The 16,077-nt window shown below is 53.6% G+C and overlaps 1 protein-coding gene across 6 annotated transcripts in view; it reads right to left on the bottom strand.

Moving 5' to 3' along the window:
• The window catches only part of MSI1 (musashi RNA binding protein 1), a 31,605-nt gene extending 18,399 nt beyond the window's left edge, over positions 1-13,206 (bottom strand). For 4 of the 6 annotated variants that reach the window (XM_076352819.1, XM_076352821.1, XM_076352822.1 and 1 more), the window contains exons 1-6: positions 13,005-13,117; positions 12,703-12,743; positions 12,490-12,571; positions 12,292-12,376; positions 7,524-7,565; positions 5,576-5,668 (exon numbers count right to left, since the gene is read on the bottom strand). In XM_076352819.1, the coding sequence (XP_076208934.1) occupies positions 5,576-5,668; positions 7,524-7,565; positions 12,292-12,376; positions 12,490-12,571; positions 12,703-12,743; positions 13,005-13,063 (402 nt within the window). In that variant the 5' untranslated portion in view covers positions 13,064-13,117. Of the gene's footprint in view, positions 1-5,575; positions 5,669-7,523; positions 7,566-11,025; positions 11,159-12,291; positions 12,377-12,489; positions 12,572-12,702; positions 12,744-13,004 lie in introns of those variants that run through there. The other 2 variants (XM_076352825.1, XM_076352824.1) reach the window with 2 other exon arrangements.
• Positions 13,207-16,077: the final 2,871 nt, after the last annotated feature.

Raw genomic sequence — 16,077 nt, 5'->3', positions numbered from 1 at the left:
ATTCCCCTTCTCCTCCCCTCCCCATCTGTTCATTGCAACCATGTTACGTGTGAGAATTTGCATAAATTGCCTTCTGATCTGTGGAAGAAAATCCAAAATCCAGTTTGGAAATCCACAGCAGGTTGACAAGTAGCTTTGATCCCTGAAATTTCCAAAGCGCGGCAGATTAAGGATTAATTAATTAACATTCTCCCGATCCAAAGTGAGGGAAATCGTGCCCGCTGTAAGCACAGAACAAGTCTTCCTTTAAAGAAATCCCCCATCAGTATCTAAAGGTTCTCCAATTAGTCAGGAGGGAAAACTCATTTCATGTACCCAAGTCAACCACTCTATTTTTCTGGCAGGTGTACATGAATATACATTTGTGACAGACACGCAAACCCTCATCAGATACGGTGGCTTTCTCTTGGATGGCACAGGACTAGAGTCATTGTCCGAGTGAGATCTCAGAACCTGTCTGAGGCAAACAGTCCAGAATTTGGACAGGGTATTAGATGGCAGCCTAAAGGTCAGAATCATCCTCAGACCTCAGCAGATCTTTTTTCTTGTTTGCTTCCAGGATATTTTTAGAGAGCAGGTCTCTCTCTGGGCACGATCTGCCTCACAGAGAGGCTGAGCTTTCGTGACCGACTCATCCACGTACGCAGATCACCTGCAGGCCCAGGGAGAGATGCAGACTGTTTTTAAGCACTTTTCAAGCACTCTTGGAGCCACAACTGATTAGTGAGTCATGCAAAGACGTCATTGTGAATATATTTCTTGCTCTTCTGCTTTGTGAAATGCAAAAGCACACAAGAAAACCGTGAGTTCAAACACCTGAATTGGGTCCAGGCCACCGTTTCTTCCAGTACCTTTGCATTTCTAGTTTCTGAAAGGACCAACTTCTCTCCTAATGACAAACAAAAGACTGGCTGCACCAAGTTAGAGCAGAGGTCCACCTTGCCCAACACCCCCCAAGATACCAACCAACAACAGACACCTTTGGAAGGACATAAAGACAAGGCAAGGATATTACAATAGACCCCAGAATACTCCCATCATCTTCCAGCCATTTGTGATTCGGGGATTTCCTGAACTCAAAGGGATGTCTGTGTATTTAAAGGATCTTCCATGAATTTGTCCAATCATTTTGGAGCCTATGCAAATTTCAGCAACAACATCCCAGGGCAAAGATTTCACAGCTCAGATAAGCTCCATGACAAAAAGACCTTATTTGTTCTGAGCCTCCTATCTTGCAATTTATTTGACTTTCTCTACTGCAAAACCTCATCAGACCAACCCTTGAAAAAGAAAGATGATCTGAGTTTTTTCAGTTATGATTTGAAACAAATAACCTTGCTTACAAGATCAGAGACCCAACGGTCCAAAGAAATTACTCTGATGGACAACCCCTTTTCCCCCAAAAAAATAATACAGAACAACATGTTCCCGCAGGTTGAAGTAGAAAAGGAGGAAGCTGGGACTCGAGCTCCTCCGAGGCATCCTCATACGTGTTGAACTAGACAGAGGACTAGCTATGTCTGAGGTGGTAGGTGCAAGATATCTTCCTCCTCTCTTTCTGTTTCAGGTTTCAGCGAGGTGGTAGCCCGAATCTAGAGAGGCTGTTGAAATACTTCCTTGTGCAGTCTAAATATCTCCAACACCATCCAACTTAAGTCAAGACACTTGGCTACACATACTGTGAATGCAATTCTTTCCAGGACTTCTGTCGTACAGTTGAAAAAATAATCTCCATTAGAAAGCACGTCCATGGCCTTAGCTTGCATCTCAGAGAGATTCGAGTTTTGGAGCCAGAAGTGTTTTCTAGAGATGCCGCTATGTTCAAAGCCCTAGCAGCTGCACCTGACAAACCATAGCCAGCTTGAGAGCACTTCTCAATCTCTCTCACTGTACTAAAAAAAAAACCTTTGTATTTTCTTCCTCAGGAAAACAGCAGCCCATATTTTTCATTCACAGTTTTGGAAGCAAAAAAAAAAAAAAAGTGATCCTTCTTTGAAGCAGAGAAACTCACACTGTATTTGGGATCCTCTTTGAAGCTTCACCTTTTGTGCCTGTTAAAACCAAGTATTTTGATATGAAGAACTGGGGTGCCAGCCTCTCCCTTTCTTCCTGTATCCCTGTAATAAATATCCTGAGTAATACTCATAGATTTCCTCCTCACACATTTTCATTTTTCTTTTGCCACTTCCATTTCATTTTACAAATCTGAGAGAAGGTTTTGGACACAGCAAGGAAAGAAAACAAAACAAAACAAAAATAGGAGAGTAAGTGGAAATGCCAAAATGGAAAAATCAGACTTGGGAATTTTGTTTTATGAAATGGGAAACCATTTCATCTCCAGCCCAACCAAACTTCCATTTTTTTCCTGCTAACGGACACACAAGGCGTGTTGTTTCTGACCTGAGATGCGCCAATGCTAGCTACCTTGGTAGACTTGCGAACTGCAGTTCACGGATCTGGACCGGAGAGAACATTATGATAGTCTAATTTGACCTCGTCTGTACTGCAGGCCATAGCACTTCCTCTCATAATTCCTACAGCACGTGCATACTTTCTGTCTGGACTAAAATGTATTTTTCAAAAACCATCTATCCTAATTTAAAGGCCTTAAGTGGTGGCAAATCTAACACACGCTTAGGCTTGCAGCTTGAGGGTTACCTAGAAGACAACCTTCACGCAAAACCCGTTCAGCAGTCTGTACTCCCTTGTCCTCAGAAGCAGAGGATGATCTCTCCCTGAAGCCGAGATCCAAACTGAACTTGCCACTGGATTCTCAAACACTGACTAAAAATCACCCCCCGGAACTTGGTACCTTGATCTTGAGGAATCAAGACAGGATGACCTGGTGCTCCCCACTCTCTCCTCTCTAGATTCTAGGCGTTCCCATGCCTGCCTGGACAGGCAGGAGGAAAGAGGAGCAGTTTTTCTCCTGCCAGATCCTAGAAAACCATGGGGCTGCTCAGAAGGAGAGGGAACCCAGACAAAGCCATTTCCTCGGAGAGTAAGTCCTCCAGGGAAATGCTTTAAAAGGGCATCCTTAACAATTGCTTTTCAGACAGTCCCAATCCAATTCCAGAAGAACTACTGGCCCAAATGACTTAGAAAAGATTTTTTCAGATACACTTTCCAAGATGAGGATGACACAACTGAAGCTTCACCACTTCTCACTTAAAGATGCCATAAATCGAGGAGATGAAGACCACAGAGTCAGGTGCCAAGAGTACCTCGGAAGAAGGGATCCTAGGAGACCTCTGAAAGCTAGGAGGCCCCAGAGTATCATAAACAAACACCAAAAGAGCCTGTGTACCAAAACCACGTTCTCCATGAGTCACATCTGAAATTGAAGGCAACAGGCTTTTCTTAGCCCTAGAAACCACAGAGCAGCGCATTCAGAACTCAGAACCCCAGAGCTGATGGCCACGGAGGCTTTCCTCTGAAACACGCTTTCCCACTGATCCTGCGCATCAGCCATATGGAGCTACCAACTGGAGAGAATTTCTCGGGAAACAGTTCTCCTAGCCTTCGGTGAATTATTTGAGGCTTAGCCTAGAAGACGGTTACAGGCCAGGAGAGATGCTTTATACAGGAGCTCTGAGGAGTCCCTCCTCAGCTGAAATGGCTAGATGAGTCAGAAAACTGCCCCAAAACCGGAGAGTCAATCTGACCAGCCCTGACATCTCCCCATGGAAACTCCCCAGAGCCAAGAGGCCAGCTGCATCGGCCTCATGCAGATTTTGAGCGCCGGATGTTGTCCGTGATGCTGGTTCTTTGGAAATGAATCTCAGTGAGCTATGCAGAACTCTCCCTCCTGCCCAGTCCCAAGAAAACAATCTGACAAAACCAGTTCTCGCCAGTCTCCTGACGTCAGGACACCTTTCAGCATGTGACCATTAAACAAGAGGAACATAACAACATAATACCCCAAAACAACTGGAAAGTACTTCTCAGACTAGAGCAACTGTAACTGCTTGTAAACCGAGTGCTACATGACATGCTTCTGCTTCAAATTAACAGAGGTACAGTTAAGGTTAAAAGGGGATTACGCCCAAGACATTTTGTTTTCCTATCAAACGCATCCATCAGCAGCGCAGAAGCACACGCAAGTCAAACTAACAACCTTCAGACTACACAGACACACAGACATCACCACCTTTAGTGGTGACATCTTCAGTGACACCATGTAAAAGCTCTTGGGGACACAATAGAGTTTGCTTATTTCTAACAGAAAATAAAACCACACAGAGCTAGCAGCTAGCAAACATGGGGATATCTGACCACTTTTGCTATTGCCACTTTCTTTTAAGACTGAACAGAAATACAAAGGAGTCCCACTTTGCAGTCACGATAGCATACCAGGACACGCAGATTTGACTTCAGAAGCTCAGCTACTGAGCAAACACTCGTTCCAAACTTTCTGCCCCAAAGTTCCAACAATATGGCAAAACTGGTTACAAAACTCCCTTTCCTTTCGCCGATTAACGTGCTTTAACATAACATCACCCTTTTGCAGGATCTTTCAGAAGAAAATTAATACCAAAGCCTTCATCCCGCATATTCTACAGTTCCCGTGGTACTTTCCTCCACATCCATGATGCTATCAGCAGCGTCCTGGCCAGATTACTGCCCAGCAGACTGTGTTCTGCCCCCCCCAGCCCAGCAGGAAGGTCCTAACAGCTCCTGCCCCAAACAGCAAACCCATGCGCAACACCACCAAACAACAGTGAAACAGTCACAATGCCCTGCCCCAGAGGTGACGGCATTCAGCATTTGGGTACAATGATTCCCTTCAGTTCCTAATCCCATTAAAAATCTTGGGATCCTTCAGTATAATACTACTGAGATTGCTCCTGGGGATGCTCACAACCTCCTGACAGGGGACTGAAGGGCCAAGACTGAGCCCCCTTCTATCCTCCAATTCGGTCCCGACTTGCAATTTGCACACCTGACTTTCACAGACCACGGCACAAGTGACTTCAATCCACAGAAGCCCACCCTCCCCTGAGCCACCAGCTGGCACAGAAGAGCCAGACCACCACAAGGAACAGCCGTAGTGCCAATTTTTCTTCAAACATCCAAAACCAACATCACCACTTGCCCAAGACTCTGCAGGAGAAGTTTCAGGACCAAAAGGCTTATTTAAATAAAGGATTACCGAAATATCAATCACAAGGCTTAGAGTTAGAAACAGGCCAAAATCACAGGTCTGATGCTGCAGCCGCTCTGTTAGGAGTGTCTACAAACCTTCCTCCAGCGTTTAAACAAACTGCAAATCTGCAGGACCAAAATGCCGTAAGAGGCCTCTGGATAGGGAAAAAATGGAAAACCATTTCCCTTAGCCCAGGTCCTACCGACCCCAGGGAAGAAGCACAAACTCTTTGTTTCAAATCAACACAGGGCAGGAGTCACTGGCTGTAGCCCCTACAAAGACATCACAGCCACCCAACGTCTGTAACTGACCTTCAATCAACTTAACCCCATGCAGAAGACTCGCAGGCTCCTGGATCCCGCCTCCACAGAAAACTCCTTTTTGCCCCAGAAGTAACAGCTTTGATCCAACACCACTCAAGAGACTTACCTTCCCAAACTGCTCGAAATACTGTTTCACATCCTCCACAGTAGTGTTCACGGACAGACCACCCACAAATATCTTCTTCGTTCGGGTCACCATCTGGAAAAGGGAAGGACAGGAATTCACCGAATAAACCCAGAGCGAGCAGAGAACGAGACTCAAAAGGCCACTAACTCCCCTCCGCTGCCGGGAAGCGCCTGTCCCCTTGCCACAGCCGAGCTTCCACCTTCTCGAGGCCCCCCAGCCAAACGCCGCCAGCGGGTCTGCCCCATGCCGGACCCCAAGGCACGCTCTCACCCTTGCGCCGCCTCATCATGCTTGCCAGCACCCAACCTCCTCCTCGGACAGCACGGTTATCAGCCTCTCCCCTCGCTAACCTGCTGCTACTCTCTTGGCACCTTCACACCACCCCGAAGGCGTGGGACACAGACGGTCCCCGCCCCAGCCCTCCAGCTCTTCCCGCAGCCCTGCCACTTTGCACAGCCGACCTCCTCCAGGCTCGCCCAGAGATGCCTGCTCTGCTTCCCAGAGCGGAAAGACGGGCAGGAGGCCTGCCAGCACAGGTAGGCTCCCCACGCTTCGCCCTCCTAGCTCGCAAATTGCAAAGTATCCGGCCTTGCATGGAGTAAGCCTCGTTTCGCACCCATTCCCCGGTCACTTAAATGGAGCCCAGTCAACTCCCAGTTAAATCTCTTTTGCCTTTGCAAGAAGGCAAGGAGAATACCCCTCTGCCACTTGTCACTCATGCAACTGGGACAAGGAAGAAAACTAACTACCCTGAGAGGGGCCATCGCTGCCAGTCTGAGGCACACCGACATCCTTTGAACTGGCTCTCCAGCTGCATCCTCCCCTTAGCTGCTTGGCTACACCCCTGCTCTCAGAGGAACACATGGTCCTAATTACCCCACGGAGCATAGGGCTAATCCGCAGCAATTCCCTGGCTTGGAGAGCAGCCCGTTCTAACACTAAAGCACCTTCTGTCACCAAACTGCTTAATGGAATTAACCCAATTCCTACCATGTGCTTCCTGGCTCCAGTTACTCGGGATACCTGCTCACCAATTGTTCTCAGTGCCTGATCCCCCTTACTTCCCTCCCGCACCAGTCTCCTCTTCCCTCTCTGCTTCTCAACGCTGCTTCTCCCCAGCTCTTTCTCCCGTAACAGCACTTGGAATTGAGACTCTGGATTTTAAAACTCCCATCCAAGAGCAAAGTTAAAGGGAGACCCAAAGTCTAAAGGCAGTCTCCAGCCTGCTGCTGGCTCCTCAGTTAAAAGTTTCTAGCTGCACGCCTGGAAAAAGTTCCAGCAACTGCACATTTTGATGTCAGAGCCTCTTGTAGATAAAGTCCAACACCAAACTCCTTCTACCTTTTCCAGTGCTGAAGCACACAAGGGCATTTCACAAAATGAAATCCTTCTCCCCCTCTCTGCCATACACCTATTCGTACACACACACGTGCATACACACAACCCTCTTTCCACCTGTATCACATCGCGGCATGGAGCTGTTCTGTATCTCCTTAGGCCTGAAACTTCCAGACACTGGCTGCAACTCAAAAAGACCAAGTTCACCCTGGGCAGCACTTATTTCACCAGCTCTAACTAGCGTATCCTAAAGTGTGCACCCCCCTTTACTGAGGGGCCTCTCGGTTCCTCCAGTGCCACGCAAACCCCCAGCGCTGCGCTGCAAGCCGACAGGAGCGTACCGCAGTGCAGCGCATCACACTGGCGGTGCAGCTCAGCAGCTCCCGCTCCAGGTGAGTCCTGAGCAAACCCCAGGGAGCGACTCCACTGCGTGCACTGGCAACCTTGCATGGAGGGACAAGATTCAGCACCACAAATTGACGGTTGGACTCGATGATCTTAGAGGTCTTTTCCAACCTTAACGATTCTATGATTAATGATTCTATGAATTTCACCCTTTGGAGTGGCAAGGGCTGCCCGCAGTGCTTACCTTGGGCTGTGCTCGGCGGGGGAACGCTACCTTCGGGTCAATCTGAAAGAGATGTGGGGAAGAACAGGTGAACACGCTTTTGCTGCCTATTTACAGATGCAGGGTTTCCTCCATGCGCATGGCTGTCTCTGCGCACATGGCACCTTGCTAAAAACCCAAAGAATCTACCTGAGGTGCATAAAACGAAGCTGGCTGCAGACATCTTTCCCTCTCGGTAAGGTGTAATCCACGGAGACTACAAGTCCCAGCATGCAGTAGTCTGTCTCCGGCTGAGCGCTGGCCAGACGCACCCAAGAGCCCATCACATGCTGGGATTAACAGGCTGGGCTGCACCCTCCCATTCGGCCTGCCCCTGGGTGCCCTGCACCACCGGCCTCATATTAAAAGTGCTTGCTTTTGCCTTTTTGCTCTCCCCCTTCACTCTACCTACAAGTACAGAGCTCACCTGGGTAGTAACAGGACAGAAAAGAGGCAGTGCACGAAAAGCCAAACATTTCATCCCACAAAACACAGGGTGAAGAATAAAAGAGCAGACAGAACGACACAAATTAAACCGAGGAGTCCAAAGCCCCCCAGGCTGCGGAGGCTGTGGCCACAGGACAGCATGCTGCCCCTCTCCCCAGGCTGCGCTGCACACAATGACGCGATGCCTCCCCTCCACAGGCTGAGCCCTCCATTGTGCCTGTTCAGCTTCTCTATAAACCTGCTGCCGGCCGAAGCTGCCGGTCCCCGCGCCGCCATCCAGGTGCCGCGCGTTCTGCTGGGCTCAGCACGGATGAGCGCGTGCCTGTATTGGCGTCACACCACCACCACCACAAAAGCCGGGACAACACTAATGCAGCTGCAAGCCAAACACCCACGAAGCCTCCTCTCCTCCTCAGCCACCACCTCTTTCTTTATAGCCTATTTTTACAGCAACTCCTGTAAAGTTACATCACATCGTGGATGATCCAGACCCACAAATCAGCTTACAAAGACCTGTGGTAAGGGCAGGTCTGGCTCATCCCCGCACTTGGACATGCTGCAGCTGGGAGGGCAGCCCAGAGCGTCGTCCCATCAGCCCGGCAGCTCAAACAGCTCAAAAGGAAGCCGTGTTTCTCCAGCTCCTCTTGCTGCTTTGTTCAGCTTTCCAGCCTGGCCGCCCTCCCGTCCCGCGTCCTTTCACTTGTCACACAGCCCCGAAGCTCAGCTTCCCCGCGCCCTTCCACCAGCTTCTCTCCCTGCCTTCCCCACCTCCATCCTGACTCACAGCCTACAACATAAATAAACTCAGCACGTAAGTAAACAGAGGCAAAAGTGAAGAGCACAAATAAACTCAAAAATAAACCTCCCTCCCCAAGCTCCAAGCACTGGCAGATTAGCATACCCTCCGGTGCCTCCCTGGGGCATCTGAACTGTCCCTCCCCTCCCCGCACACACACACCACCACCCCCCCACACACCGCTTCCTGGCTAGTGCAGACACCCACAGCGAATTCTGAGGACAGGGGACGGCAGGAGACCAGGAGGTTGATGGCAGATAATAAGCAAAAACAATAATCTACTGTCTTTTACTTCTCAGCCAGTGTCATTCAGCTCCTGCCAAGAAGATGCTTTCATACTCAGCAATGCTAAGCTCGGCCTCATTTTCTCATTACCCTGAGTGTGATCAACTGGGCAGAGATAACGCGTCCTCCTGGCTGGAGGGAGCAGGCAGTCATTTCACAAATTCTTCTGCACAACCAGCTATTGTTGCAGGTAGAGGGAGGCTGGGGCAACCGACTGCAGGGGCAGCCCTGGGAACACGCGGAGGGGAGTGAGTTCAGTGCCGGACTCAAGTTACTCGAACTGGACTGCTCCTCGGTGGCTGGAGTCTTTCTAATTAAAGCAAAAGCGCTGGTACCTTATTCCCTCATTTCTGGTGTTAAAACAAATAGCCCTGGAGGAGTTGTGTTTCAGTGTCACCCACTGACGTAACGGATCCTTTTTACAAGCCTAGATAGAAATCTGCTAAGAGTAAGAGCATTCAGAGCTGCTCAGATTGTATCCAAAAAACAAAACCCCGGGATCAGGCTGCAGTGAGTGGAAGTCACTTGAGCACAAACCACCTCCACTTCACCCCGCAAGGCTTTGGGGATGAGGAATCCCACTGATGTCGCAGGTGTACGAGCAGGCCGGCCAAGCTCCTCAGTAACGGTCTTCAGGCCACCTACGGCACCATTTAATAGCTCAGGTCACATAACTCCTACGTTAACCCGGCGGGTATCGGTGCCCCAAAGCGGGGGGAGGGCAGGGAAGGACCTGCAAGACCTCAGGACTGGGTTTGTTCATTCATCACACCTCCACGGCTACCTTCGCTCCGTTGGTCTGCACTGCCCGAGAACCGCAGATCGCTCCCTCCGCCACAAAAGACAAACCTAGCAAAAACTAAAGTAACGGCAACAAAGAAACAACAGGGTGACCCGGCACTGCCAAGCCCACTCTTCAAGGCAGCGGCCAGCTGCAGCTTTACAAAGTCACACAAATCTTTTACCTTGAGACTGCAAAGCCAATTCTCGTACCAAGCATTTCCATAAATAACCCTGTAGGCTGCTGCTATATGGCTTACAAACAAAGAGGACTCTGAAAAGCACAAGATTTCCCCGGAGAATCGGGCCAACAGCCCTCGTTAGGGTAGGAAGAATCAGAAAACAATGAAGCAACAAGTTGGGCAGACACTGTCTATCAAATGCTGCTTGCCAGGAGACACCGAGCCTCGAGAGAAGGCTGTCCTTCCAGGACACCGGGCCTTTTCCTGCAAAGTTTCATAAAAGCCTAAATTAGGATTCAGATGAGTTTGTGTCATTTAACCCATGACTCACAGCAGAGCCTTTCAGCTCAGCAGGGAAAAGCCATACCGAGGCTCCATGTGGTACCACAAGACCGACCTCTCACCCGGCAATTACTAGGCAAAACACCCCAAAACATCTGACCCAGCTGAAAACCGTGCTAAATAAAAAATAAAAAGGAAGGGGGGAGAGGATCAAAGTTCCTAACAAAGGAAGAGCCCTGGCAGAACTGCCCCCATTCTCTCTGCCGTGCCGGTGGGGCGAGCGGAGCAGATGCAGCCGGGAATTTCAATGGCTGGCCGGTCCCCACGCGCCCTGCGCCACGAGGCCCTTCTGTTCTCCTGCAGCGCCTGCCCGTCCGCCCCTGCCCTGCCCGTCCCTCCCCACCCTCGTGGGCTGCGAGGTGGGCTGCAGAGCGGCTTCGCACAGGTGGCAGCGGCAGTTCGGGGAGAAGAATGGAGACCATGGGTTTCAGCTCGCTCCTAGCCCCAAAACACTTTCAGGATTAGTGCTACAACAGACATCCATCACTTGCCTTTCCAAGAGGGGTCTATGCCAGCCCGCAGACTCATGACGGGACTAGCTGAGCAGACACCGTGTTTACACAGGCTAGTAAAAAAAAAGAAAGAGAAAAAAAGAAAGCCCTGGGCCCTCCTCAAAGACTTTACCGTAACCCTCCCCCAGAGCAAAACTCACTTTACATCACTCCTGAAAGGAGGAGGGCTGGGAGTCCTGGGGACCCAGCCTGGGCCAGGAAGGCTGGGGTAGGTTTAACCGGGAGCTCCCGTGGGGAGGAAGGACCTGTGCACATCAAAGGGAGCGATCCAGGCAGTTAAACAGGAACAGACATAAATCTCGCTGCAACTCACGCCGTAAACCCTAAGAAAGGAGGTCTCGCTCTCCCGCCCTCTCCCTTCTGCCAAGATAAAGGCTAGGACGCCCGAGCCACGCGCTGCAAGAAATAAAGTTGCGCGTTTGGACTCCTTGGCAGCCCATGCCCAGAGCCAGAACGTCTCCCCTCACCGTGCCACCCTCTTGCAGCCCCCACTGCTCCCCCATCCCTACCCTCACCTTCACCCCGGGGCAGCAATAAGGAAAAGGAATTCAGGGGAAGGCAAGTCACTAGAACTACAGAGAAGGGACCTCCCACTGAGGCACCTCACCCCCACCCCCGAAACAGTCTGCACATCTCCCGAGCACGGCAGATTTGCAAGGCAGGACCGGGCACGATATGCCACTGACCCAAGGAGCCACCGAAATCTTTCTGCTGGCCCAGCCAGGGCTCCTAATCCGCCCTGCTAGCAGAGCGAGGGCCGGAGCTGCGGCCGCTCCAAGAGGCCGGTGGTGGCCCACATGGGCGGACACTGGCCACGCTTGGAGACAATAAAGTCTTGAACCTCCACAACCGTTACAAAAACTTCGCCTGGGGAAACCACGGGAGAGTCTCTGGGGTGCACGGCATGAAGGCTCTCTGCCGAGGGGAGGGCACGGGCCACCATGGCTGGGGGAAGCGGGGCCTGGGCGGTGGGGGACAGCACCCCTGGGGAGGAAGCGGTGCTCGGCAGCACACGGGGGGAAGGGGCGGCTCCCCTCTCCCCAAGTGCAGCCGCATCCATTTCCCAGTGCAAATCCTCGCCCCAAACGCGTTCAGGTGTCCCAGCTCCGAGAGGGCCACGGTCACTCCTCGAAGGGGCCTTACGACCGATGGGCGGGAGGAAAACCATCACCGGGATCTGCAGACCCACGCCAGGACATCGGCCCCGGGTCGACGGCGAGCCTGGTGCTCAGGCAGCAGCTAGGCTACCCGCCAGTGAGCAGGACACAGAAGGGGCCGATCGATCCGTATCAGGAATCGATAGTTTACAACCTCTAACTGGAAATCAAACACCGCAATCGACGGCTGCTCCGAGCACAGCCGCTCCGCCGGCAAATGCACCCCTGAGATGAGAGAAGTCATCTCACCGTCTTGGAGTCCAGTTCATGTCTGGATTGGGCCAGGACCTTGTCGACGCCAGCCTGGTCCATGAACGTGACGAACCCGAAGCCCCTGAGCCCCGCAGCCCGGGCAGGAGAGGGGATGCGGAGAGAAGAGAGAAAGTTGGTTAAAGTGGCGGCCGGGCCGCGGCGGGGGCGAAGGGAGGCGCGGGCCCGGCCTCTCACCTGGATCTCTTTGTCAGCGGGTCCCGCATCACCAGGCACTCCTTCACCTCGCCGAACTGGCTGAAGTACTCCCGCAAGCCCTCTGCAAGCACAGCGCCCACCGTTGGGTGTCCCGGCCCGGCCCGGCCCCGCCGCCCCCGCCGGGCTCGGCCCCGGCCCCGGCCCCGCCACCCCCGGCCCCGGCGGCAGGTGCGGGGCCGCCGCGGCGCTCACCTTGCGTGGTCTGCCAGCTCAGTCCCCCGATGAACATTTTGCTGCGGGAGGAAGGAGAGAGCCGTGAGCGGGGCCGCGCCGGGGGGCCGCGGCGCCCCGCGGGGGTGGCGGCGGCGGCGGCGGCGGCGGGGCCGGGCGGGGAGGGGAGGGCGCGGATCGGCCATGTTGGCAGCGGCACCGCCGCCGCCGCCGCCGCGCCTGCCCGGGCCGGGCGGCCGGGGCCGGGGGGAGGGGGCGGCCGCGGCCGGGGCCGGGACCGGGGGGGCGGTGGGGGCGGCCGGCGGCGGCCGCCGCGGCGGTACCAGGGGTCGTGCGGGGAGTCCGGGGAGGCGAGGCCGGGCTGGCTGCCGTCTGTCTCCATTCGGACCTCTTCTCCCTGCGAGGAGCGGCGCCGCACTCCCGGGGCAGATGAGCGCTGGAAAAGGGGCCGGACGGACAGGCCATGCTGCCCCCTCCCCCGACCCCTCTCCGCCGGGCGGGGAGGGAGCGAGGGAGGAGGGCCCGGCGGGCACAACCTGCCCGGCTCCTCCCACCCCCGCCGGCCCGCCGGCCGCCCTGCGCATAAAACCCGCCGGCGGCGCCGGGGCCGAGCGCCGGGAGCCGCGCCCGCACCGCGCCGGGGGAGCGCGCCCGGCCCTGGGCACGGCGGCGGGAGCAGCCCGGGAGCCCGCGGCCGCTTTGTCCCCGGCCGCGCCGCCCGCACCTGCCCCGGGGCGGCGGACAAAGGGCGGCGGGCTCAGCCCTGCCGCGGCGGAGCCAGGCCGGACCCGGTGCGCTCGGGCTCGCCGCGGCGGACCCCGGAGACCCTGGCCCGGCCCTCCCCTCCCGGTGTCTCGCCGCCGCCGAGCGGGCGCCGGCACCGGGCGAGTTAAAGCCGGCGCGGCGAGGGCCCGGGACCGGCCGCCGCCGCCCTCCGCGCCGAGGGCGCTTCCAGGGCGGGACCGGGTCTGCCCTCCTCGCCCACGGGCGCCCAGCTGGGCGGCGGGCACCGGGGAGCCCCGGCGCCTGCACCCGAGGTGCCTTCCCGGAGCTCAGGTACCTCCGTGCCCCCTCGCAGCCCGCGGGAACCCTGCGGGGGTCAGAGGCTGCCCGGCCTCGCCGCTGCACCGGCCGGCGGGCCCCGAGCAAAGCTGCTGCTGGGCACCGCCGCGGAGCCCCCCGCAGCACCAGGTACGCACAGCCCAGCCTGCTCTCTTCACCCGCGGCTCACCAGGGAGGGTGGCCAGGCTGGCCCCCAAGTCACCGTGCGGTTTCTCGCTCATTCAAATTGACAGAGAGACTCGTGCCAAGCTCCAGCCTCTCCACTGCCACACAAGTTCATCCACATACTGATGGCTTCTGGAGCCGGTCCGTGCACTCTCTGCCCCAGCTCTTGGGCAACCCGGCCCAGGTGGCTGGAGGAGCTCAGCAAGGAACAAATGAAATGCTGGTTGTCACCTGTAAAGCTAGAGTCAGACAAGAGTTGTAGCCTCTCTCTCCTGACTGTGCCCTGCATCTGTCTGAGAAAGGGCACTTGTTTGCATCTGTGGCGTATCAGAACAGAGCAGTGCACAAAACCTCTGGTGACGGTCACTGTGAGCCCCTCTCGGGGGTATCACAAGGTCCCAGGCATGTGCCTGCCACTGTGCTGCTGAATATTCCCCGCACACACTTCTAGCTCTACTCCTTCCAGCACCAGGTATTGACGGCTTTCAGGTCTGTGTCATCCTCATTTGACCTTTCTTCCCCTTCTCTCATAACCACTTTTCCATGTGCCAGTACACCTCATCTCCCTCCTGGAGAGGAACCAGGACACCTTTGTTTTAACAATACTTTGCAATAGTATCTTTTGTTACACGGGCTCATCCTGAGGCCCATGGCTGCACCTCTGAGTTAAATTCATCCTCTGCCTGCTAGCTCTGCCAAACCACCATTCACCCATTCCATTTCCTAAGCTGGGTCAGTGACACCATCCCGTCTCCTGGCCCTGTACCCGGGCATGGCAACACACTCAACACCAGAGACTTGGTAGCCACCTCTGGGAAATGAGCTATGCAGCGTCCCAGCTGTGGCCGCAGAGCAGCCCCAGCTCCCACTGCCACCAGTCCAGGCTGAGCTGCTTCTCCAGAATAACCCACTCATCATTCCACAGGGCTGAAGTCACCACTTTTGGGTGGAGGTGCCCTGAGAGGCAGCTGGGCTGGTGCAGAAAAGAGATATAAATAACGACATGCAGAGGTGGCACCGCAGCTGGCAATGATGTGGAAGGGCTGCACGGTCGGTGGAAGCAGCGGTGCTGAGGCAGCGTCTCGGCCATCTCCCCTTGTACGTCCTGAGAAACCTGGACAACAGCTGGGCTGTCAGAAAGCCACCGCTGTCACCTGCCGTGCTGCCCAAACTCACTGCTGCTACGCTGCCTCCTGGCACCTGCTCTCTCCGATTTGGATGGCAAATACTCCAAAGAGAGGGACTAACATTTTCAAGTCACCTGGCACAGGTTTTATGCTCCATAATTGCCCAACCTAGGCACACTACTAATGCTAATTAAACACAAGAAAGAAAAAAAAAAAGAAAGAAGAGCTCAGTGTGAGACACACTAAAGGATAACATCTCTTGGTTTACTACCAGTGCATTGCTATAATTTTAAATGTGTGTTATTTATGAGACAGATGAAGTAGAGCACTCTGAGGGACACAGTGTTAAAATGCTTCATTGTATCTTTTTTTTTTTTGCATTATGCTTATTATTTTATTCTCTTTTTCTCCACCAAAATAATATTGGAGAAGGGAGAGCAGGATCAATGTGAGTTAACATCTGTGAACATCAGAGGGGAAAAAAAGTGAGCCTTCGGGAGGATTTGGATGGAGGATGTGGTTGGGCTTGCATCACTGGGAATGACACCGTACCATGCAACTTATTCCGAGGCCCTTTCCAAGACATACACACAATATTTTGTACTTCCACCTTAGGACCCCAAAGTGCTTTGTAAATATCAATTCATTTACCTCTGTAATGCACAAGACAGCGGGTCTTGAAAAATCTGTTGATTAGTGACAGTAGGAAGCTTTCCTCATGGAGAAGTAAATATATAAAACATTCCAGACCTTATGATTGGAAAGATGATCTGCCGAATATAAAATAATGCAGCATTGTATTCCTGGGGCTGCAGACAGACAGCTGTAGTGCCTCTGTGGCTGCTGCTGAGAGGTTGCCAAACACCAGCGAGATTAACAAAACTGCTCAGTTTTCTTGCTGCTATTCAGCGTCTCGTGTGTGGTAGAGTGACACTATCAAAATCATGTCCACTTCCTGCTGAGGAGGATGATTGGCAAAGCTCTGCCCAGCACCAGTGGCAGACACTGGAGTTATTCATGGCGAGAGGGAGGTTCCAAAAAG

Source organism: Aptenodytes patagonicus, chromosome 15 (genome assembly GCF_965638725.1).
Source record: "Aptenodytes patagonicus chromosome 15, bAptPat1.pri.cur, whole genome shotgun sequence".
Classification (NCBI taxonomy): Eukaryota; Metazoa; Chordata; class Aves; order Sphenisciformes; family Spheniscidae; genus Aptenodytes; species Aptenodytes patagonicus.
The sequence above is the reverse complement of the archived record's forward strand: the minus strand, read 5'-3'. Positions and strand labels throughout refer to the sequence as shown.